This window comes from Gorilla gorilla, chromosome 13, assembly GCF_029281585.2.
Source record: "Gorilla gorilla gorilla isolate KB3781 chromosome 13, NHGRI_mGorGor1-v2.1_pri, whole genome shotgun sequence".
Taxonomy (NCBI): Eukaryota; Metazoa; Chordata; class Mammalia; order Primates; family Hominidae; genus Gorilla; species Gorilla gorilla.
In genome coordinates this window covers 31,666,544-31,690,902 of record NC_073237.2, presented here as the reverse complement: position 1 = coordinate 31,690,902, position 24,359 = coordinate 31,666,544, and the positions used below count along the sequence as shown (strand labels likewise).

At 49.9% G+C, this 24,359-nt stretch overlaps 1 protein-coding gene across 2 annotated transcripts; it reads right to left on the bottom strand.

Moving 5' to 3' along the window:
- Positions 1 to 5,813: 5,813 nt before the first annotated feature.
- On the bottom strand, positions 5,814 to 24,221 carry LOC115935867 (insulin-like growth factor-binding protein-like 1). 2 transcript variants are annotated; one of them, XM_063696303.1, is made up of 4 exons: positions 23,670 to 24,221; positions 13,371 to 13,480; positions 12,529 to 12,645; positions 5,814 to 8,498 (listed from the first exon to the last, which is right to left on the bottom strand). In XM_063696303.1, exons 1-4 carry the CDS (start codon positions 24,127 to 24,129, stop codon positions 8,406 to 8,408), a joined length of 780 nt encoding a protein of 259 aa, XP_063552373.1. In that variant the 5' UTR covers positions 24,130 to 24,221; the 3' UTR covers positions 5,814 to 8,405. The 2 variants fall into 2 exon arrangements, with proteins under 2 accessions (XP_063552373.1, XP_063552372.1); XM_063696302.1 differs by lacking the exon at positions 5,814 to 8,498 and adding an exon at positions 10,075 to 10,828.
- Positions 24,222 to 24,359: the final 138 nt, after the last annotated feature.

Here is a 24,359-nt window from a genome sequence, read left to right as displayed (position 1 = left end):
TAGAGCTGCTGCTCAGTCCCCACCGGTTCTCCTCAGACCCGGGGCCATTTGGGAACTTTGATTTGGGTTGGCTCCATTCTGGGTGTGAGGCTGACCTCTGGTGGCCACCTGATTCATTAATTCACACAAGTAACTCTGGTTTAAGAAAAAACAAAGGGGTTAGTGGGGGCGATGGTCCTGCTCTAGGCCTATTGTTGGGGGAAAGAGAATTGAGTAAGACAGTCCCTTCCCTGCAGGAGCTCACAGCTGGGCAGGGGAGACAATTACAGAGCCGGGTGGACAGTGCAGTGAGAAGCACAGAGGCCGTGAGATCATGAGCGGAAAGCAAGCCTCTGTATCAAGCACACACGGTGGGCCACCTCCCTTCATGCTTCTTTCTTTTTTTTAATTTCGAGATGGAGTCTTGCTCTGTCTACCAGGCTGGAGTGCAGTGGTGCAATCTTGGCTCACTGCAACCTCTGCCTCCTGGGTGCCTCCTGAGTGCCTCCTGAGTAGCTGGGATTACAAGCACACACCACCACGTCCGGCTAATTTTTGTAGTTTTAGTAGAGACAGGGTTTCACTCTCTAACTGCCATCAGGGCCCTCAGTATTATTCTTCTGCACTTGATAGACATCGAGCCCGGGAGGTGTTCAGCAGTGAGTGGAGCCAGGCTCAAGCTCAGGTCCTCTGACTGCCAGACACCACTGCCTCCCAGGGCTCCCAGCTCAGTTCAGGCACAGGCCCAGTGGGAGTAGGCATGGGGTCCTGCTAAATGACTAGCAGGGGACCAGAGGGATAAGGGAAGGATGCTCCTGGAGTCTGAGAAATATGGAGGGTTGGAGGAAGGGCAAGTTTTTCCATGAGGAGGAAAGAGGCAGGGAGGAAAAGCATGGGGGCAGGGGGCAGGCAGGGGCTGGACTGTGAAAGGGCTCGTGCATCCTTTCAGAAAGCTCACACTTGGTCTAGCAATGGGAGGGTGCTTTTGGTTTTGCTTTTGTTTTTTAAACAGGGTCTCCCTCTGCCACACAGGCTGGAGCACAGTTGCTTGATCATAGCTCACTACAGCTTCAAACTCCTGGGCTCAAGCGATCCTCCCACCTGAGCCTCCCAAGTAACTGGGACTACAGGTGTGTGCCACCATGCTGGGTTAATTTTTTAACATTTTGTAGAGATGGGGGACATCTCACTGTGTAGCCCAGGCTGGTCTTGAACTCCTGGCCTCAAGCAATCCTCCTGCCTCAGCCACCCAAAGTGCTGAGATTACAGGTGTGAGCCACCATGTCTGGCTGCCCCTGAGGGCTTTTAAAGGAAAGTGATAGGATCACATTCGGTTTCTGAAGCTGGCTCTGCTTCAATGTGGAGGATAGATTGAAGGAGTTGACCTGGAGTCAGCACCTCTCAGGACATTGTTGCTTGCGCCCAAAGTGATGCTGGCCCACCAGGGTGTGGGGTGGGGGCAGAGTCTGGACAGCCAGAAGGCACGCTTCAGGGCATGATGACAGATGGACAACTTGGCACAAGAGAGGAGAGAAAGTTGGGTAACCTCATGTTTCTGGCTGCAGTAACCATGTGGGGGGTAGTGCCAGCCACTGCAACCACCCTGGAGGTTGCACGTTTAGGGACACGGTGGGACTCTTACTTATGTATTCCTTTGTTTAACACGTTTTATGGAATGTTGTCTATGTGCTAGGAACTATTCTAGGGGCAGAGGATACAGCAGGAAACTAAAAAAAAATAAAATCCTGAACATCCTTTCTGATAGAAGAGGCAGACCATATGCAAAATAGGTGAAATCGTTAGTCTGTCAGGGGGTGAAGGGTATTATAGAAAACAACAGTGCTGGGAAGGGAATAGGGAAGTGGGTGGGATGGAGTAGACATTGTAATTTTCAGTGAGGTGCTCAGAGGTCGTCTCGCCAAAGAGATGACAAAGGAACTGAAAGAGACTGGAGCATGCCTGGAGGCTCCAGGAACACAGGAGAAGGCCAGGTGGCTGGCATGGAGCAAGCCAGGTGGGGAAATAGGACAGAGAAGTCACAGCCTGAGGGGGGCAGAGGGCTGGTGTTTGGAGGTCACCATGTGGATGGACTGACGGGGGCCTTTACTCTGAGGAAGGAGCCACCAGAGGCTTTTGAGCACAGTGGCAACATGATATGACTTGTTTTAAAAGGATCACTGGGGCTGCTATGTTGAGAACAGTTTGTAAGGGGAGCAAAATCATTTGACCTTAAGAATGCCAACAAGGAGTGAACAGAGAATGAGGAGGAGCAGGAGGAAGACCCAGGAGAGATGAGGCAAGAAGCCAAGGAAGGCGGGGTACTTTCCGGGGGAGGGAGCCCCCAGCAAAGCCTGAGGCTCCCAAGAGGTCAAGTAGGTGGAGCACTGAGCAATGTCCCTGGCTGCAGCCACCAGGACTCCCTGTAGACCTTGGTAAGAGCAGGTGGTGGAGTTGGGCACAGAAGCCAGAAAACCTGGGTTGAGAGTGTCACTTAATCCTCCCAAGCGCCAATGATCTGTACATTAGTCCTGGAGTTAGGAAGACCCTCAAGGGAAAGCAAGGAGTCCTGGTATGAGGCCCTTTGAGAGCCATCCCACCTCACTTAGCCAGAAATGTGGACAGAGCAACTTGGACAAGTTGCTCCCAGCCAAGTGTTCTTCCCATGTGTACTGGCATAATGTTAGCCACCACAACAAATAACCCCCCAAATTTGAGGGTTCAATACGACAACTATTTAGTTTTGCTTATGTAACAGTCTAATGCAGGTACCTGGCAAATTGGTATTTTCCTTCCACATGGAGATTCAGGGACACAGGTTCCTTTTGTCTTGTGGTTCCACCATGTACAATGGTTCTTAACCTTTTTTTTTTTTTTTTTTTTTTTTTTTTTTTTGAGACGGAGCCTTTGCTCTGTTGCCCAGGCTGGAGTACAGTGGCACGATCTCGGTTCACTGCAACCTCTGCTTCCTGGGTTCAAGCAATTCTCCCTGCCTCAGCCTCCCGAGGAGCTGGGATTACAGGTGCGCACCACCATGCCCAACTAATTTTTGTATTTTTAGTAGAGACACGGTTTCACCATGTTGGCCAGACTGGTCTCGAACTCCTGACCTCAGGTGATCTGCCCGCCTCGGCCTCCCAAAGTGCTGGGATTACAGGCGTGAGCCACCGCACCTGGCCTGTTCTTAACCATTTTTATGTTTTGCATTCCTTTGAAAAGCTAATCAAAGCAACAGACCTTTTCACCATGAAAAGGATGTACACACGCACATGCACACAGTTTGCACACTTTCAAGGAGTTCACAGAATCTGTGAATCTACCTGTAGAATCCCAAAGGGTCCAGGGATCCAAGTGAAAACCCCTGTCTGGGGCCTCAGAGATCTCCGTTTCAGCTGGTAAATGGGGAAGAAAGTGCAGCAAAGGCACAGTGACTTTTTGAAAGCCCTGGGCTCTGCATGGAACACATCACCTCTACTCACATTTCACTAGCTGCATGACCCAGCCTAGGTGCAAGAGGAGACGGGAAGTATAGTCTGTGACAGGACAGTTCAGCACAGTGGAAGACCCTTGGTTTTGCTGGCAGCTCGCCCCAGCTCTGCCGCCCATGGCACGTCCATGGAGATATGCCAACAGGAGACTGCTTCTCACAAGGATGTTTTTTGAGTTTAATGCTCTCATGGGTCATTTGCTGCCTCCCATCCAGCAGTGCTCACACTGTTCCTTTTTCTTGGAGCCCTACTTAAGGGCCACCCCCTCCAGGACAGTTCCTCCGAACTTCTCATTTAAGCAATCTCACCCTTTGAGCTAACCTTTTGCGCTAACAGCTGTGGCAGCACATGCTCTCTTAGCCTCTGAAGAGGTCCCTGGGCACCCTTCATTTAGTCTTGTACTGAGGCAGCTCTCATTAGTTGAAACGGGTCTAATGCTTTTGTCCTGCTAGACTATGTCTCACATACTCTGAGCATGTTTGATTTCTCTCCCAGCCCTCTCCCACCGGCACACAGCCCTCCAAGATCTGTGCAGAACAGACAGTGCATGGCCATTCACACATGGGGCTCTCAGAGCAACAGGCCAGGGCAGGGATGCCACCCTTCCTGGATTGAAGAGGAAATGGAAACTCTAAGAGTTGATGGAAGTGGCCCAGCCTTGCAGTCTCTGACAAGGCTTGACCTTAGTTCTGGGTCTTCCAACTCTAAAGCTAGTGCCCTATCCACCCAAGCAAGAGCTGCATACACGTTCAACAGCAGAGAGACAGGGGCATGCCACCTGGCACCACAAACAGCCTTCTGTGCCGGAGCTGAGACTCCAAGGTCTGTGGGCAATTGTAGACCCTTTGCTACCTGGCGATGCCTGGTGCACTGGAGGAGCTCTGCAAATGTGTGTGATGGGTGGGTTTATGCATGGAGAAAAGAGGGGAGACTGTTCCCCCACTCCCTAGTACTCAGGATTTTTACTCTTCCCTCGAGAATCAACTGTTCCCTAATATAGGAGGGGAGATGTAGGCATGAGGAAGAGACAGCCACAGTGAAAGTCAACACAGGGAAGTCTGCCTTCTTGGACCCACACACTTCTCACTGCTGGATGCAATCGAGGCTGAACTCAAAAGGAGCCCTGGCCGTAAAGGAGTTCACGTTCCAGGAGAGAGGTCAGCCCCAGAGAGCCAGAGCGTGGGCAAGTATTGGTGTCCAACTCAGCCCTGGGCACTGGGCTTCCACATTCTGAATTCATTAATCTGAGACACCAGAGCACTTGGCTTTCCCTTAATTAACTAAAATATCATGGCATAATCATTGTCTGATTTAATGTTCAAGAAGCCCTGGTAAAGGCTGGGAAGGAGGAAATTCATTAGCAGAGACTTTTACTGTCGCTGGATCTGCCGTTCTTATTCATTTCTCCCCTGGAGGAGAGGGCAGGACAGTGTTTTTAAAGATGTTGGAATTAATTTCACCATAAAACCTGAAAGAAAAAAAAAATCCACCTTAACTAAAAACTAGCCTTATTTGTGTTTAAGGGGGAAAGCAAATACATTTGGGATTGAACATGGGCTGTGGAATTGTCTTCCTCAAGCCCAGCTGACAACAGAGACAGAGATTCAGGCTGTCCACTGCTTACGGCAACAAGTTCAACCTCCTCTGTCTGCATTGAGGGGTGTTGCCCCAAACTACTACCCGCCCACCACCACAGCTCTGAGCAGCAGCAACTGGCCATTCCTCCCTGTTCACAAACTACACTGCATTTCTCTACCCTGACTCCTTTTTGCATGCTGTTTCCTTAGCCTGGAATCCCCCACACCCACTCCTGCCAGTTCAAATGCCTGCCTCCTCTTCTGGGAAGTCTTCCTTGATCTCCCTCTGCTCTAACCACAAAGCAGACACCATATGCTGCCAGGGATAGTGACCTCATCCCACCCATGTCTCCACTGGAGTCTGAGTTCAGGACCTGATTCTACCTACTTTCATATGGGAGGAATCCAGATGATTCCAAACATATGATTTTCGGCATCTTGTACCTGTCTGGCACCTGGAGAATGCTACTGTGTGTGTGGGAGGGGACAGAGCACTATCTCAGCAAGTGAATTAAGTACTAGAATGCTTACACGGCAGGACACACATAGTCAAGGGCAGTAGTGTAAGATGATTAGGGCTGGTTAAAAATTTCAGGCAAGGTGAACGGTGGGGCTGTGATCGTAGCCCAGGCGTGAGAGCTAAGGAGGGTCTAGACTAAGTAGCTGAAGTGGGCATGCAGAAGAAAGGACAGGATGCATGAAGGATGATAAAGGAATACCAGTGGGACCTGCACCCACCTATACAGCATTCCTACAACAAAGACACCACAAAGACTGTCCTTAAAAACATTTATTTTCAGGGTACAGAGGTCGTGACATCATGACATCTACAAAAACAGTAGAAAAACCCAGGTTTGGTGCGGGGAGTGGGGGCATTGTAATTATGTCTCCAAATGCTAACAGCTGTGGCAACGCATGCTCTCTTAGCCTCTGAAGAGGTCTCTGGGTGCTCACACTTGAAAAACCATGAGGTTGGAACAATCATGTTAATGCGCCTTTTTGGTTTTGGTGAAAATTTCAGACAGTGTGACATTAATTATTTATTTGTCTTTGCACAGAATGATGATGCTAAAGCCAGCCCCATACAGTCTTGATGCTCAGTACTTCCAGCATGGGCTCTGTCCACCCTGCTCTCTGGGTCTACATCCAGCCCTTCAGTTTTCACTAGGCAAATCTGAGGTGAGTCAACTGAGTTTGCAAAATGTGCTTATTAGCAGGTGTGCGATGTTCTACTACCTTCTTCAGAGCCACAGCATCCCTGTTCCTTCCCACATCATTTCACTAAGGGTCTGACCAAATCATCTCCCAACCATTCAAGACACAGGAGAATTAACTGCAGGCCCTCACACATGGAAGTCAGTCACAGTGCGTGGAGAAGGGAGGGGCGGGAGGTGCTGAGTGAGGAGTGGATGTGAGCAGGTCCCCTGGCAGCTCCAAACCCCAGTAGACAAGAACAGCTTCCAGCGCCATCCATTTCAATTCTCATCTTTTGTTTTCAAAGACAGCTTCCAGTGTTTTAAAGTTTGAAAACCACTCATCTAGTTTTATTCCCTTTTTACTCAAATAAGGACACTGAGGCACAGAAAGTGAAGGAGACCTGCTCAGGGTCACACAGCGAGCCGGGGATTAATATGCAAATGGATCTCATGTTTCCAGAATCCCAGGCCAGTCTCCTTCTGCTGCATAGTACAGAAGGTGATGCCATCCCAATATTTTAGATATGGAATGGCAGGCTTAGAGGCGGAAAGTTCACTTCCAACAAGGACTCCAAAATGTAATGCACAATGTGAACGGTATGAAAGTATGCCTTAAAAGTTGGGATGAGTCTTGATAAGAGTCCCTGAAGCCTGTGGATTGGCAACATCTGCCTTTACATAGTTTTGAGATGACCCTGAGTAGCAGCACCGTGGAGTAGAGAGGGGACCAAGGAGGGCCAGGTGCCCTGAGCTCTGCTCCTCTTTCAGAGGCCTTCAGGCCTTGGGCAAGTAGCTTCTCCTCTCAGAGCCTGGTTTCCTCATCTGCTAAAGGCAGGGACATTAACACCTGTCCTGCCCCATCTCCTAGAGTTGGGATCAAGCTTTATGAACTTAAAGGACTGTGCATAGTAAGGGATCTCAATTCTTATTTTAACATTGTAATCACCTAAGGATCTATTTTTTTTAAGATAAGATAGCAAATATTCTCCTTTCTTTTTTCATTAAAAAAGAAAAAAAGAGAGCCTTACTCTTGGGTGAGGTCAAAATGTTTATAGGTAAAATATATTCTACTACAATCTAATTCCGCACTCTGGAGATAACACCTGACCCCTTTTTTTACAATTTGATCGTCAGAAGCCTGGTCTCCACTGCTTCTAACCACCTGTTTAGAGAATGCTAGGCTAGGCCAAGCACAGTGGCTGATGCCTATAATCCCAGCACTTTGGGAGGCCAAGGCAGGAGGATCACTTGAGCACAGGAGTTTGAGACCAGCCTGGGCGGCAACATAGGGAGACCCTGTCTCTATCAAAAAAAAAAAAAAAATAGCTGGGTGTGGTGGGGCATGCCTGTGGTCCCAGCTACTCAGGAGGCTGAGGTGGAAGGATCACTTGAGCCCAGAAAGTGGAGGTTGCAGTGAGCCGTGATCATGCCACTGCACTCCAGCCTGGGTGATAGAGCGAGACCCTGTCTCAAAATAAAATTTTAAAAAAGAGAATGCTAGCCTAACAAATGGATGCTCTGGTCTCCAAAGACCCAGCCAAGGTGCTCCTGAGTCTGGTAAAGCATCCCACCTAAAACTAAATCTCCTTAAAAGGGAAAAAGTTAGGAACAGAAGAGCTACAGCCAGCTGTCCACACGCTGGGGTAAAGCAATGGAATTTGTTTCTGAGGGAATACCATTTTAGAAAGAACACTAAGACCACACCTCCTGTAATTTTCCCAAAAGGCCATCTTACTCTAGGATGGCAGGGCTAAAAGGGACATTGATAACATGCAGTTAAAATGCCATACTCACAGATGAAGGGACCAGGGCCCAGAGAGGGGAAGGGACCTGTTCAGGTCACACAGCAAGTTACAGTCAGGCAGAGGACAGCTGGGACCCTCATCCCTCCTTCTACAACACACACTAAGTCACAGAGCACCACTAATAGGTCATAGACAAATGAGGTAAAGACTCACAGCTGACACGAGCCCTTTAGAAATTGCAAACATGCCATTCTGTGATCTCCCTGGAAGAGAGTAATTACAAAAAGACTTCTCATGGAACAATTCATTTCAAAAGTATAAAAAAGCCACATGCAAATCCGTTTCTCACTGTTTGCCCTGCTAAAAACTACATCTGCATACAAATCTAGTTTGCATCTAATTTTTAAAAACACACAAAAGGGGTCATCTACACACACAGGTTTTCCAACTCTTCATGAAGCACAAAGATCCGTTATTTGACTTTTCCATCATCCCATGATCAATGTTTCTAAGACCCTAGGAAGAAAAGGAGAAAAAGAATTAGAGAACGTAAGCCTGCTCCGTTACAATCAACTATGTGTTACATGGAAGGTGGGGGAAATGATCCTTCACTTCGAATCTCTCCGCAGCAGGAAATGGTGCCAGTGGAGAGTGAAGGGCCCTGTGGAGTCCCAAGAAGTACTTTTAAGACCAAAAGGTGGACGTTTCAGAGCAGCAGACTCCAGCTTAATAAGATCTTTTCAACCATTGGAAAATCCACAGATGGCTCTCAGTGGTAGTGAGCTCTGTATCCCTGGAGGTATGCAAGCCAGAGCTGGCAATACTGTGTGTCACAGAAGGAACTCAAGACCTAGGCAGCAGTGATGGTCTTGAAATTCCACAATTTTTCATGGTATCCTTTTGATGTATTCACAACCCAGAATCATTTCTGCCTCAAAATATACATGTATTTGAAAATTATAGATATATATATTTAAAACTGGAAACATATCCATATAAAACAAGTCACATATCATCAGGAAGACAATTTTAAGACCCAATCTCCTAACTCTTTGTTGAATTCCTATTTCACAGTTTTACATTTTCATATTTTTCTCCCCATTTCTAGGGCCTCTAACTATTCATGTACACCCATCCTTCAACCCTCATGCCACCTCCTCGATGATTCTTCCTTCATTTTCCCCAGTTCTAAGCTGCTTTTCATGCCTTAATATCTCCTCCCATTCCCTTACATCGCACTCCTTGTATTATAATTATGTCCACTTTTTGTTTTTCTGTGATCCCCTACAGACCAGAAGGCCTTGCACACAGAAGGTGTGCAACAGTAGTGGCTAAAAGAAAAATATAACTAAAACCATGGCAAAAACCCCCTGCTTTTGAGAAACTCTATCAGACTTGTTTCTAATTTTTCCTGTTCTATTAAGCACCTGTTGATCAGCCTTGGTAATGGTGCCTGTTCACCACTGCTCCCCCATTCCTGTAAGAGGATCATGCAGGCCAGGCATAGTGGCTCACGCCTGTAATCCCAGCACTTTGGGAGGCCAAGGAAGGCGGATCATGAGGTTGGGAGATCAAGACCATCCTGGCTAACACGGTGAAACCCCGTCTGTACTAAAAATACAAAAAACTTAGCCAGGTGTGGTGGTGGGTGCCTGTAGTCCCAGCTACTCGGGAGGCTGAGGCAGGAGAGTGGCATGAACCCAGGAGGCAGAGCTTGCAGTGAGCCAAGATCGCACCACTGCACTCCAGCCTGGGTGACAGAGTGAGACTCTGTCTCAAAAAAAAAAAAAAAAAAAATGATTTGTCTGTAAGTGGGCGGGGCACACATCACATCCGAGCAGAAACTTTAAATGCAATGGTGTGTGCAGCTTGGCCACAGAACGGACATGTTCCACACTGGAGCTGTTCCTCCAGCTGGGTCCTGAATGAGGGGACACATGGGGCAGGGCCACAGCCAGCTCACAGCTATAACATGGAACATAAGCAAGTGATCAACGTCTGTGGCTGTGAACCAGCAAGATTTTGGGATTTTTATGAGCAAAAGCTGGTTTATAAAGTGATCCCTTTCCCGAATTCCCAGTTCACCTGTATGCAAGGAACAGATGCAACCCCAGCTGTCACCTGTGTGACTACAGACTAGGAGGCCCTGGCCAGAAGGGATGCAGAGATTCTCTCTGCCCCTACCCACAAGGAGATGTGTTGCAAAGCAGCACACAGTGCTGAGGACAGGAAGGCAAGGCCTGAGCCCCAGGAAGGAAGCTCAGGTGTCCTGAACAAGGAAGAGCTCCAGGAACACACAAAGGAAGCTCAGGCATCTTCTTTGTAGGAATATTTTCACATGGACGCTGTCACAATGACACTGTCTGCTACCTCTCTCAGTGTTCTTTCTAGAAGAATACAGAGGAAATATTCCCTCCAGCCCCAAAACACAACTGGTCTTTTCATCTCATGGACACACATCATGTTCACAGCTCTTGTCTTTGCATGCTAAGAAGCTCAGAGGGAGATGTGTGCAGAATATACCAGGGATTCTACTGCTCATCTAAGTATGTCCCTACTCTTCTTTTGCTCTTTCCCTGGTTTCCTCCATTTACGTATTTTTCTTCTTTTTTTTACAGGTCTTATAAGCCACCTCGAACATCTCATAACATGGGTGTAAAATACTGAAAATGACTTAGAACACGTGCATTTCTCCATCACATGCGGTCATCGGGAGCTGGGAAGTGGAAGCTCCTGTATTTACTCAGATCTAGAACCGTCACTGTGCTGTGGGACTCAGCCTCTCCCACCATGTTGGCTGCATGGCACTGGTACACACCCTCATCCTCCTTTCGCAGGGGGTTGATCTAGAAATACAACAGGCAAGTTTATACAGTTATATAAGGTACAGCAAAATGACTTCCTTAGTTAGTTCTTAATGATAAGTCTGCATACTTCCTCCTTTTCAGAATAAGGTAAAACTTGCTCTATTTCTCTCCTTGCCTTGGCTGCCAAGGAGCACGCAGGTAAATTTCCTTCCCAGGGACCCTCTTGAAAGGCACACTCCCTATTGTGGCTCTCATCTGAATGATTCCTCCACATACCTGCCTTTTACTGTGAGCTACCTGGTCTTTTGTATTAAAGGTGCAAGGTATAGGTTATTTGGAAAATACCTCAAGTTAAAAGAAGAACAAAAATCTACTGACCAAAGAATGATCCACAAAGTATTCCCTATAGGGGCAGCCTCTACAAAATACCACCAGAGATAACCTCTTTTCCCTGTCTTTTCTCCTAAGAAAATAGAGGAATGTGCTTGATTTGAAAAAACCACACAGCCAATTGCATTCCCAATCTCTCAGCTGGGTGGAGAAGAGTCACCAAGCCTCCCACAGCTGTGGGTGGAATGAGGAGGTTGTCCTTAGGGAGCACCCCAAGGATGTTCACAGCCAAGTCCATAACCAGCTCGCGTCTTTTTTGCTTTCTCTTGTTACAACCAACCGCTTCCATCAATTACAAATCATCCTACGGACCACGCGCTGGTGTACGCACATCAGCTCATTTTAAACTCATGCCAGTCGTGGGGGAAGGGTGAGCATTATGGTCTTCTTTTTACAGGAGACTCACAGGTAAATCACAGACTGCCAGGGCCACAAAGGCACTCAGAGGTCTTTCAGTTTGAAGCCCTCTTTCAACAACAGTGGAAATGGAGGCTCAGAAAGGTACAGTGACGACCCAACATGGACCCCTATCTCCTCATTCCATCACTCTTTCAAACATGTGGCATTCTTCATCTTAGTAAAAGTGCTGCGAGTGGCAGGAAAGAGCTCTGAAGGAGGACTCGAATGTGCGACCTTCTACCTTTACCAGTGGGTGACCTTAGGCAGGTGTACTAGTTCCTTGGGCTGCTGTAACAAATTGCCACAAGCTGAGTGCCTTACAACAAACACATTTATTATCTACAGTTTTGGAGGTCAGAAGCCCAAAGGGGGCTAAAATCAGTGGGCTAAAATCAAGGTGCCAGCAGGGCTGCATTCTTTCTGAAGGCTCTCAGGAGACTCATTTTCTTGCCTTCTCCAGTTCCTAGTGGATGCTGGCACTCCTTGGCTGTGGCCCTTTCCAACATCATCAAAGCCAGAAATGGTGAGTCAAGTCCTCCTCACATCCAATCACTTCAGTCTGCCTCTGACTCTTCTGTTTCCCTCTTCCACACTTAAAGACCCACCTTTAAATTGGCCCACCTGGATAATCCAGGCTAATCTCCTTATCTTAAATCTCCTTATCTCAGCTGTTTAGCAACCACAACCTCCCTCCCACCACCTTGCCACGTAACATCGCACGGTTCTGGGGGTGAGGACGTGGACATCACTGTGGGGCCATCACTTTGCCCCTGGCAGCAGAACACGTATGTTCCCAGCAGATCTGAAACCTGCCCTGCCTGCCTCACAGTTACTGGAGGGGCCAGTGAGAAATGGGTAAGAACAGCTTTGAAACATGTAATGTGTTGTAGAAATATAAAGGATGGTTTATAATGGTCAGTCAATAATATCCAATAATCCTAAACACTCACCAAAATCCAGGCCGTGGCCTCATGGTCAGAAGGGCCCCCTCGCACTTGGACGGCTATATTGACATGGTCCCCAGGCAGCTCCTCCAGTGCTTGGGTGCCCTCAGGGGACTTCGTGACCTACAGGGGACAGGAATGCCAGGAGGGGGCTTAGAAAAAGCAATTCTGGATAAAGACCATCCCATAGGCTTCCTTGCCCTCCTCCTTCCTCCTCCCACTGACTCAAAAACGGAAACCCTAGCACTGCTCATGCCTATGCAAATGACATCAGTTATTTTTTAAACCTACTTGTACATATAGACAGCACGCTCTGCCGGACAGCAAAGACCTGAATATCACCACTATCCCACAGAAAGATTCAGAATTTCAACGCCTGTCTCAGGGCTGTTGACATTAAGGGGACAACATTCACTGTGATCTTTGCCGGTCTCTCAAAAACTGGTCTTTAGAAGATTTGGTTTTGGAATAGGACTGAGTCTTCTGCCACCAGCCAGGTCTGTCTGAAACACAGCCCCAAAGTGAAGCAGGATACACACACACATGGCCACCACAGCTGAAGCAGACTGGGTAAAAGCACAGCTTTCTGGGTCCCTAAGTGGCCAAGGGTGTAAGTGGCACAGGAAGGGTTGCAATGTCCCCTTCCAAGGGGAGAGGTTTGGGGTAGAACTTTCGAGGCAGAGGAGTGGTACAGATGATATCTTTTCTTCATCCTCTGGCCCACCTATAAAGGCATATATATATAAACACACTTAAAAGAAAAACATTTTTACCACTCACGTCTGTTTCTCCCTGTCTCTTTCACACACACACACACACGAGATGCATGAGTTCTTGGACAGAAATACCTTTCTCCACGTGATGACTGGGGTAGGCACAGCCCTCACTTCACAGGACAGGCCCACCTGCGCCCCGGTGACGTTGTGAACACTTCGGGGAGGAACGACGACCACAGGAGCTAGGAGGAGGAGACAAGGAGACGCAGCCTTTACCCTGCCGGTTCCAAGCAACCCACCTCTAAATTCCCCTGCCGCCAAGAGCCCGCTGTGATGTCCTGACATGAGGGGAGTGGCACATCACACTTGGGCAGGAATCCTAAAAGAGAGATTTCCTCAGACCTGGAAAGCTGCCGACCAATCTCCTGATCCAATGATTGTTTTACCAGTGGGGAAGCAGGGGTCCAGAGGGGAAGGGCGACTTCCCAAATTCCCCCAGCACCATCTGTGGCAGAGCTTGGGCCTCAGTGCTCCCTCCCAGGGTCCGTTCCAGGCTCCGGCTGCCATCTGCTATAGCTCAACCAGGAAACACGGCAGCCGACTCCTAGAGGGGCTGGTATCACGCCACCAACGGCAGAGTATTCTAACAGATGGGCTTTTCTCCTTCCGCGTGGAGGGTGTTAGGTAGAAGAATGCCAGGAAGAACAGCTGCACACACCCTGGAGCTCAACCCCCTGCGGTCCATTCAAGATGCCCATTTGCATGCACAGAGTAAAGACTCTCCAGGGCTCCCCCACTCCCTCTGCCTCCCCATCCCCAGAAGCCGACCCAAGCCTGGGCAAATCAGGGAATCAGGGAAATGTGGTTCTAGACTGCCAGAACATGACGGAGAGGAGAGGGAGGGTATGGGCTCCCTGGACAGGACCCAGTGTTAGATGTTTCAAACTCCTACTCCACACTCTGCCTTCCTCCCCATGCCTGGCATCTGCTCTGCTCACACTGGGCTGGAATAATCAAGGCCAGGCATTTCTACCTGCTCTCACCTGCATTGGACAGCAACTCAGCCACCCTGGCATCCAGCACCACAGTGTGTTGGGCAACGTGCAGTGTAGAGGCCTGGCCAGGGAATGCTCCCACCCAGCTGTCATCTATAAGGTGGGGATCACACCCCTGCTTCCTAGGGCGGTCAAGCTGATCTAACCATGGAATGAGTGAAAAGTGTAAGTTAATGTGATATGCAAGTGAGGGCCAGGAGCAAAAGGAAGACTGGATGAACAAACACATGAGAAATCAAGGAACAAACATGTTCATTTCCAGGCCATCAAACTGCAGAGTCTAGAACTCCTAGGGCTTTGCCTGGTGACTCAAAGACAGCCCTGTTGTTCTCCACAAGACTGCACCTGGATAAGGCTGCAATACAAAAGGAGAGCAAAGGGAGGAGACAGAAGGCAGGAGGAAGGAGGTGACGGACAGCGTCGCATCACACCCCAATGCACAGGAGGATCAGGGTGCAGAAAGGAGACTAGTTTGGCCCCTCCAGACAGACTGGGAAGCAGACCCTGTCAAGCCAGTGCCAAAAAAATCTCTGGAAAATCGCCTTAGAGCCACAGTCTCAAACTAGAGAGGCTCTTTAGCATCCTGATTCTCTGTGATTCTGTGCCTGACCATGTATGACATGCTCGCACAGCCTCCATTTGCATGCCTTCAGGGATGGAGAACTCACCACCTACGGAGCCAGGCCATTCTGTCTTTGGAGGGCTCCACTGGTAAGAAAGTGCATCCTCACCTAGAGCTAAAGCCTGTAACTCCCACCTGTTGATCCTGGGGCTGCCCTCTGGAGCCCCATAGCCCCTGGGTGTCCCAGCAGCCCACCAAGTGAGTTGAATACAGACTGCCCTCCCCATCCCAGGCTGCTTTCCTCCCCCTGTATCTGATCCGCCCACTCATTCAGCTGTACCCATCTGAGGGCCCTCTGAAGGGTGGTGCCCAACCCATGTGCCTGAATGTAGCCAAAGCCCCTGGAACCAAGATCCTAGATGTCTAACATTGCCTGACAGCCACAGAGAGCCACAACACTGAGCTCTCTGGCAGGAGCCCCATCTGTGATGACAAAGACAGTCTAATTTATTCACATTGTCCCGCCAGCGCCTCCCCAACCACACAAGCGCTGGGATGCCGCCTCCAGGGGAGCCCAAACCAGTGCTCCAGTGGCTCGCTGTGGTGACAGTCAGAAAGACCTGGATACCAAGGGGACTCTCAATCAGCCTGGTTTACTTTTGTTCATGTAAAGTCATACATTTTAAATGTGATTTCATCAATCCCTTTCAGGCCTAAATGAGTAAACCAGTAAATCACAATTCATCTCTCTCTCCTCATGTTTCAGTCTCTCTCTCTCTTTCAACGACTACAATTAAGAAAGACTGTCTTGGAAATACTGACTTTGTAACTGATTTTGTGGCAAAAAATACAAATTCCTTTACAAAAGAAGCCCAGCTTTTAAAGGTACATCAAAGCACATTAAAGGGACATTTAAATTTGTATTTATTTATTTATTTATTTATTTTTAAATTTACACAAAGCACAATTCGTTCCTTCTGGTGTGCAGTTCTAGGTTTTGACAAATGGATACAGTCATGTAATTACCACTATAGCCAAGATACAGAACAGTTGTTCTGTGATCTCAAAAAATTTCATGTTGCTCATGCCATAATAATCCGGTTCTAATTTTTTTTTTTTTTTTGAGGCAGAGTCTCATGTTATCACTCAGACTGGAATGAAGTGGCACAATCATAGCTCACTGTAGTCTCGAACTCTAGGGCTCAAGCAATCCTCCTGCCTCAGCCTCTTGAGTAGCTGGGACTACAGGCATGCACTACCATGCCCAGATAATTAAAAAAATTTTTTTTTTGTAGAGATGGGTCTTGCTATGTTGCTCAGGCTGGTCTTAAACTCCTGGCCTCTAACAATCCTCCCATCTTGGCCTTCCAAAGCTCTGGGAATACAGGCATGAGTCACTGTATTCCCAGCCCTGTTTTTAATTTTAACATATTTTAACATATCTGATTTTAAATTTAAAATATTTTTATCCATAGTAGCTCTTTATAATCAATAATAATAACACTGTTATTATGCTATCAGCTAGCACAGCGCTCGCTGTGTGCTAAGCACTCCTCTGCCTACAGGTATTAACTTGTTTATCTCTCCAGCAATCTCACCAGCTGCCAGATGGTGGCGCTGCCCTGGGTTACCGAGCATTAAAGGGTGTAGTGAGGAGGCTGAGCCCAGTGATCTGTCTCCAGATCCCAAGCTCTTCTGAACCACTGTGCTAACACCATCCTGCCTTTTCCCTAGAGGACCCTTCCATGTACACCACCCTTTAATCCTCACGGCAGCCCTGTGAGGTAGCTGCTTCCATCCCCATTTTACAGATGAGAAAACCAAGACTCAGAAAGGTAAAGTGCCCAGAGGAACAGGGACTCAAACCCAGGCACCATGATTCCATTCACTCCCACACTGGTTTCTAAAGTGGAACATTTGTTATCTGTGTGGTCTCCGATCCAGAATAAGAGATGAGTTGCTTAGGGATTGTGTTGGGAGATCCCCAAGACAACTCTCCGGTTCAGTGATTTCCTAGGAGGACTAGGAGGACTCACAGGACTCAGCATATAGTGGTACTCAGGCTGTGATTTATTACAGTGAAAGGATTTTCCCATCTGGCAAAATCAGCCAAGGGAAAAAGTCAGGGTTGGGGAAGCAGGCCCAAGATTCCAAGAGCCCTCCCCATGGAGTCACAAGCATGTGAAATGCTGTCTACCAGAGAAGCTCAAGAGGGATTGGCGCCCAGGGTTTTTACTGGGAGCTGGCCACAGAGGCACTCTCTGCCTAACTGAATACCCAAATTCCACACTCCGAGAAGGAAAGCAGGGGTTCAGCATAAACCACATTGTTTGTACAGTTCAGGCACAGTGAGCCACTCTCATCAATTCTGAGAAGAGTGGAACCCCCCTGAAATCTAAGTCCCCAGATACCAGCCCAGGGCCAACCTTGCCAGCAGGCCTTTCTGAGGATACGGTCACAGGCCTGCCGTGTTAGCTCTTTTCTATACAACAATGAAACACCCCAAACATCACCCCCAGGGAACAGCTCTTGTGAAGATAACCCATAACATGAGCAATGTGTCCTTGACACCAGCAGGACATTTCTAGTCCCTACTATCCCCAAGGGCTCATTCCAGCATGGCACTGGAGTGCTCAACGTCATGGCTGCCACCACAGGCAGGAAGGACAGCGTGGCAGGCAGGGGTGGAAGAGTCCAGGTTCAAATCCTTTCTCTGCCACGTCCCAGTCTTGGCCTCAGTGTCTTCTTCTTTAAAATGGGCACAGGAATCTATTCCCTTCCCAGCCCACTCCCCAAAGGCTGTTGTGAGGAACAATTGCAAGACCCCTTACAAACTGTAAAAGACCTCTGCAGAGGGACTTGGGGACTCAGCAGGGTGTGCTGTCCCCAGGCGTCTCCTCTAAAGCTCCTTGCATGCATGAGAGCCTCCTCTGGCCTTGGGTGAGAGGCACCAGGGACCATGACTACAGCCCGCACTCTGGGGAGCCAAGCACATACTCTTACTGTTGCCAGAGCCGCCACACTGCCAGAGGAACCAGGGCTTTCCTTTCTGCCTGCCTTTCACAAGAATGATGTGGCTTGCAGGAGGGAGGATGGCTTCTAGCTAGCCCAGTCTGTGAATGTGGAAGCTTCATCCCCCTATAGCTCTTCCTTGCTGATACTTGTTTCCTTCTGCTTGTGCCAGCAATAGCCCTAGAATTGCACAAATCCAACCATCCAAGGGCTAACCAGCAGGTAAGACAGTCACCCAGATGCACATGGTCACAGGAGGCAGTACTGTGGGGTGAGCAAAAACAGTACCAGAGGGAGACTCAAATGCCCAGGGGTCTGGCTGCCAACCACTTGAGCTTGGGCAAGTTGCTAATCATTTCCTTTTTATCTGCAAATGAAGATAATGACCGCAGCCTCGCATCCTTGGGGTGAAGGGAGAAAATGGATGTGACTGTGTTATTACCTGTGTGGATCTGTACAAATGAAAGGGATCAATATTATTATAGTGTGTGGTGATTTGTCCCCCTACCTCGTCAATTATATCGATCATTGATGGCTGGAATGAAAAAATCTTCCCAAATCCCTCTGAGATTTCTTTAAAGTTAATGGTGCTAGGGAAAGAAAGGATATCAAGTCATCCCCCAGGACCCCATCTGCTTGTATTAAAAAGCACACAACCGAAGATTTTAATAATCAACACACTGAACAGCCCTGATAATTGATGCTAACAGTCACGTTATGATGTGGAACAAGAAACAGCTTAATCCTGCTCCCTGCAGCCTCTGCCTCAGATCTCCTCCCTCAGCATGAAAGGGTTTTGAGCACAAACCCCCTTCTTTGTCCCTCTCACGAAGTGGCATGCGCTGCCTCTCCTGGTTACCTGGTAACACACACTAGCACAGACCTAGGTTTCTAAGTGGAGCTGGAATTTCAACCAAGGTGAATTTTCTAAGATTCAGGGTCTCAGGAGCTCACCGAAGCTGCCAGGGCTCAATGCCCTGGCGGGTGCTGGCCGGGACCCTGTTCCTATCTAATTTATCATTTGAAACATGACATTAACTTGCTGTCCGTAGGACCCCAACCCTCTCCCAATGCTAACAAATAGGGTGCACACACTGAACTATCCAGGCTTTAGAGTAATGAGAGCAATAATAATCATCATAATACTAAGGCCATACCACCTTACCAGTGAGAAGCTGAACCAATAATTCAGAATGCATCGAAGACCCACGTATGAATAATTCTTACTGTTGGAAACTGCTTTTGCATCCTTCTTCTTCCTCCTCCTCCCCCTCCTCCTCCTCCTCTTCCTCCTCCTCCTCCCCCTCCTCCTCCTCCTCTTCCTCCTCCTCCTCTTCCTCCTCCTCTTCCTCCTCCTCCTCTTCCTCCTCCTCTTCCTCCTCCTCCTCCCCCTCCTCCTCCCCCTCCTCCTCCCCCTCCTCCTCCCCCTCCTCCTCCTCCTCCTCCTCTTCCTCCTCCTCCTCCTCCTCTTCCTCCTCCTCCTCCTCCTCCCCCTCCTCCTCTTCCTCCTCCTCCTCTTCCTCCTCCTCCTCCTCCTCTTCCTCCTCCTCCTCCTCTTCCTCCTCCTCCTCCTCCTCCCCCTCCTCCTCTTCCTCCTCCTCCTCTTCCTCCTCCTCCTCCTCCTCTTCCTCCTCCTCCTCCTCCTCTTCCTCCTCCTCCTCCTCTTCCTCCTCCTCCTCCCCCTCGTCCTCCTCCTCTTCCTCCTCCTCCTCTTCCTCCTCCTCCTCTTCCTCCTCCTCCTCCCCCTCCTCCTCCTCCTCTTCCTCCTCCTCCTTCTTCTTCTTCTTCTTTTTTTTAGACAGGGCCTCACTCTGTCTCCTAGGCGGAGTACAGTGGCATGATCATAGCTCACTGTAGCCTCGAACTCCTGGGCTCAAGAAATCCTCCTGCCTCAGCCTCCCAAGTAGCTGGGACTACAGGCACATGCCATCATGTCCAGCTAGTTTTTAGAATTTTTTGTAGAGATGGGATCTTGCTGTGTTACCCAGGCTATCCTTGAACTCCTGGCCTCGAGCAATCCTTCCACCTCAGCCTCCCAAAGTGCAGAATGAAGCTTCCCCCTTCGGCCTTGCACCCAAGGCTTGCAATGGCCTACCCCAAACTACTCTGGGGTGTCATCTCCTTTCCCAACCATCCTACCAGGCCTCGGCCCTATGGGCCCACTTGCACACCCACCAAAGGGCTCCCACCTCTGAGCCTAGTTCATCCTGTGCCTCCCCCTTGCTAGCATTGGGATTCTCTCCCCATCCTTCAAGGCTTCTCTCAGGAGCTATAGCCCAGTGCTAAATAGAGGGACAAGTGACAAATCTTGGGAAAAACAGGAAGGTGGACCCAGATTGAGAAACCCCCAAGATTCAAGGCTGGCGGGTGCACAGCACCTTACTGATCAGGTTGCTAGCAGCTAGCTGTGCAGCGCCCATCTGAAAATAGCGAGGCAGGCCAGGCATGGTGGCTCACGCCTGTAATCCCGGCACTTTGGGAGGCCAAGGCGGGCAGATCACGAGGTGGGAGATCGAGACTATCCTGACTAACACAGTGAAACCCCATCTCTACTAAAAATACAAAAAACAAAATTAGCCGGGTGTGGTGGCGGGCGCCTGTAGTCCCAGCTACTCAGGAGGCTGAGGCAGGAGAATGGCGTGAACCCAGGAGGTGGAGCTTGCAGTGAGCCGAGATCGCGCCACTGCACTCCAGCCTGGGTGACAGAGCGAGACTCTGTCTCAAAACAAAACAAAACAAAACAGCCAGGCAAACCTACACTGGAGCCCTTTCACAGCTGGGACCAGCCAGGTGGCTCCAGGGAATTTCTTTCCATGTGCCTCAGCTTTCCCTTCTATTAAATGGGAAGGAGACCTCCCCAGGACACTTGTAAAAATCATGTAAAAAGATGGGTGCAGCCCAGGGATGGTATCTCATGTCTGTAATTTCAGCACTTTGGGAGGCTGAGGTGGGAGGAGTGTTTGAGGCCAGGAGTTCAAGAACAGCCTGGGAAACACAGTAAGATCCTGTCTCTACAAAAAATTCTAAAAATTAGCTGGGCATGATGGCATGTGCCTATAGTCCCAGCTACTTGGGAGGCTGAGGCAGGAGGATTCCTTGAGCCCAGGATCACAGTGGGCTGTGATCAAGCCATTGTATTCCACCTGGGAGATACAGTGAGACCCTGTCTCAAAAAAAAAAAAAAAAAAAAAAGGATGCAAAAGCAATTTCCAACAGTAAGAATTATTCATATGTGAGTCTTCCATACATGTGTGCGGATCAAAGGATCACTCTCATTATGTGGCAGTTTGGGGCATTTCAGGGCATAGGAGGAAAGGGCAGAATTTAAGCCTGAAAACTGCTTCCCCAGGCTCCTCAGAGGCATGTATAAGGGCCCTTCACACACTGTGAACAACATAATAAATACTTCCCGAGGCCTCATTCCATGAAATCTAGGTGCTTGGGTACCCAAGGAGTCAGGAGGGGTGATTTTATCATGAATGTTGAAGCAGAACAGCCCTGCTCTGACTCACAGTCTTTTTTCCTTCAACCGGGATCCCCAGAGGCATTGTTAAAAAAATGCTCCCGCTGTGTCTTGTGAATAAAAGATGGCTTTAGGGCAGCACAGAATGAGCTGCTGCCTGGGCTAGGAAACATCCCCCGTCCAAACCTTCATGCTTTATCTGGACACAAGGGCAGAGGCCACACTAGCACTTCAGGACAGAGAGTGACAGGCAAACAGTGCCCGGTTCTGTGGTGGATGACACAAAGGCTGGTGCGGAAGAAGGGCTGAACCCCGGGGAGGCCTGACGCCTGTCAGTAATGAGATCATGAAAACCAGTTCTGAGTTGCTTCCGTGTGGCCCCACGAACATCTTTATTCTCTGGGTCTGTGCCTGGGGTGGGCCTCAGATCCCATAGATCAGAGTGAAGGGGCTGTCACATTTACTTGTCATTTGGTAATTTTCAGTGAATTAGGGGTATGGAGTTTCCATCTGCCATCTGGCCTCACTCTGGTAACCATTGTAACCACCATCTGCCTGACTTAATACTATCAAGTCCTGTGCCGAAAGAGCACTGGACAGGGTGTTGGGACCAGGGAGCTGGTCATCCTTTACTGGTCACCCCGGACAAGGGCTCTGACCTTGCTGGGTCTCAGTCTCTTTCTCTGTATAACAGCAGATTTGGTCTGAATGTCTTTAAGGTGCCTTTCTCTTAGGAAGAGAATGCCACTCTGGGGAGAAATTATCTGAGATCATCAGCACCATTTATAGTCTGAGGACCTGGTCGGCATTTCTTATGTCTCCTGCATGTGGAGTTAAAAGTGTTACCTGTCTGGAGACAAAGAGAATTGCCTGTGAATTAACTGCTGAGGAAAGCAGTTATAAAAACGAGTGATAGGAACTAGCAAAAGGAAACAGACAGGACTGTTTAAGTGCCACAGGGCGGAAACTAACTGTTCCGAGTGAAAGGGACCTCAACAATGACTCCACTGGGGCTGATATGGCCAGAGAGGGGAAGGGGCCCGTCCAGGGCCACTCAGGGAGCCAGCGGCAGCACAGATGCACCCCCAGCCAGCTCTGTCCTCCATGGGGAGCTTCAGCTAGGAACAGCCAATGGTGACTTTCCTGTGCTCAACTGGCCACACACTGGTTTTACATTTCCCAGGACAGGAGGCTTCCTGCCCCATCTCCAACAACCCACTGCATCTCCTGGACTTGGGTACATCTACCTGAACTACTTGAGAGGAAAGACTACTAGATACTTCTTAAGGCTTGGAAAGGTCTCACCCCACGCCAAGCTTCTTTCTTGAAGCTAAGTGATTACACTGACTTAGGCACTAAAGTCTGGACTTGGTCTCTGGGCTCAGGCCAGAATTATTTCCCAGAAGCCTGAACCCCAGGCCGAAACCCCGGCTCCTTGGGACTCACTGGCCACCTTCTCACTCACCCTAAACTCAGCACTGCCCACTCCAGGCAGACTACACAGCGGCACTTCAAAACCTAGTGGGTGGGATACACTCATGCTTAGGAAGCCGGTAAAGCAGTGCTAACGTTTTGGTTTCTTTTTGTTTGGTTTTCAAAAGGTACATAAAGAGGGCGGGCAACTATAGCATTCAGAGATTATTTTACTGTGATGTTAATGAAGCTTAAGTTTCTAAGTCCCTAGCATTTCATAATAAGTTTCTAAGTCCCCAGCAGTTCTATTCCTTTACTTAAGGCAGGACTCTCCAAATTATATATGTTTTAGAAGCACGAAACCTGGGTCTGCCCCTAATAGCACCACAATCTTTTCAGACCTTACGTCTCCAAAGGTCTTACTTTTCCTGGATGGAGCTCCCTCAGCATCCCAGCTCAGCCCCTTCCCACACCGGGGACCCTGGTGCTCTGGTGCTATGGCCTGGTGACTACTGATTCCCCAGTCTGGAACTCATCCTCCTCCCGCATCCTCAACTTCCCTTCCTCCCCATTCAAACAATCCACCTAGCGCTGGATACCTGGGAACTCGGATCCCCCTCCTTAACTCCCAGTCTCCTGCTGGGCAAACATACCATGCCTACAAATAAGTGACTGCATCAGCAGGTACTTAAGTACCAAAAGGGGTAGCAGGCTCACCAAAAATTCGACTAGCACAGAGTGGCGTCTCCAAGGATTCTCGCCCCAGTCTCTCTGAGCACGAGGAGAGATAAGAAATACTGCTCCCTAAGGGGAAACTGAGTGCCAGGCAGCGCCGTCCACCACTGGGCAGGGGGATCCTTCGCTCCACACCCCAGAGGGTTGGAAACCCTCCTTCTCTACCCACCCAATCCCCGACCCTGACTCACCGAACTCGCAAGGGCCGTCGCGCGCCTTGTGCAGGTGACCGGGGTGCGCGCGGGGCGTGTGCCGAGCGCGCAGGCGCAGCGCGCAGACGCTGGGGTACGAGCGACCGTCGGAGCCGCAGACGGTGCCGCGCTGCGCGCACACGCAGAGCCCGGTGCCCTCGGGCGCTGCCCCAGCGGCCCGGCTCGCGCATACCAGGCCGGGGCCACAGCGCCCGCCGGCGCGGCCCCCGCAGCTCGCGCCCTCGGCTCCCAGGCAGCGAGCGCAGCAGCCGCACTCGTCGAGCGCCGAGATCCCGGGCGCCGGGCAGGGCGCAGGCGCCGGGCAGCCCTCTGGCCGGCACGGACCACACTCGGGGCGCCGGCCGCCCACGTCCCGGATCCCGAGGCTCGGGGGCAGCGGCGGCAGCAGCGGCAGCAGCAGCAGAAGCAGCAGCGGCAAGAGCAGAGACAAGCGCGGCATGGCTTGCTCCGGGACAGCGGCGGCGCCTCTGCTTCGCGCTCCGCTCCGCGCCCGCCGAGCAGTCACCGCTCCAGCCCCGCGGCCGCTGATTGGCCGGGCCTGCACCGCGGGGCGCCCGCAGACCGCTGCTCCAGCCCGGGACCCGCGCGGTGCCCGCGGCCCGGGGCTCCGAGCTGGAGGGACGCCCCAAGAGCAGCTCTCCGACCTCCGATTGGACTCTTGAGGGAACC

Coding starts and splice junctions, on each gene's coding strand:
- LOC115935867 (XM_063696302.1), bottom strand. CDS start 24,129: ATGCCGCGCTTGTCTCTGCTCTTGCCGCTGCTGCTTCTGCTGCTGCTG. Junction 13,481..23,669: donor CGACGGCCCTTGCGAGTTCG/GTGAGTCAGGGT, acceptor TCCTCCTCCTAG/CTCCTGTGGTCGTCGTTCCT. Junction 10,829..12,528: donor AGGCCACGGCCTGGATTTTG/GTGAGTGTTTAG, acceptor TTGTATTTCTAG/ATCAACCCCCTGCGAAAGGA.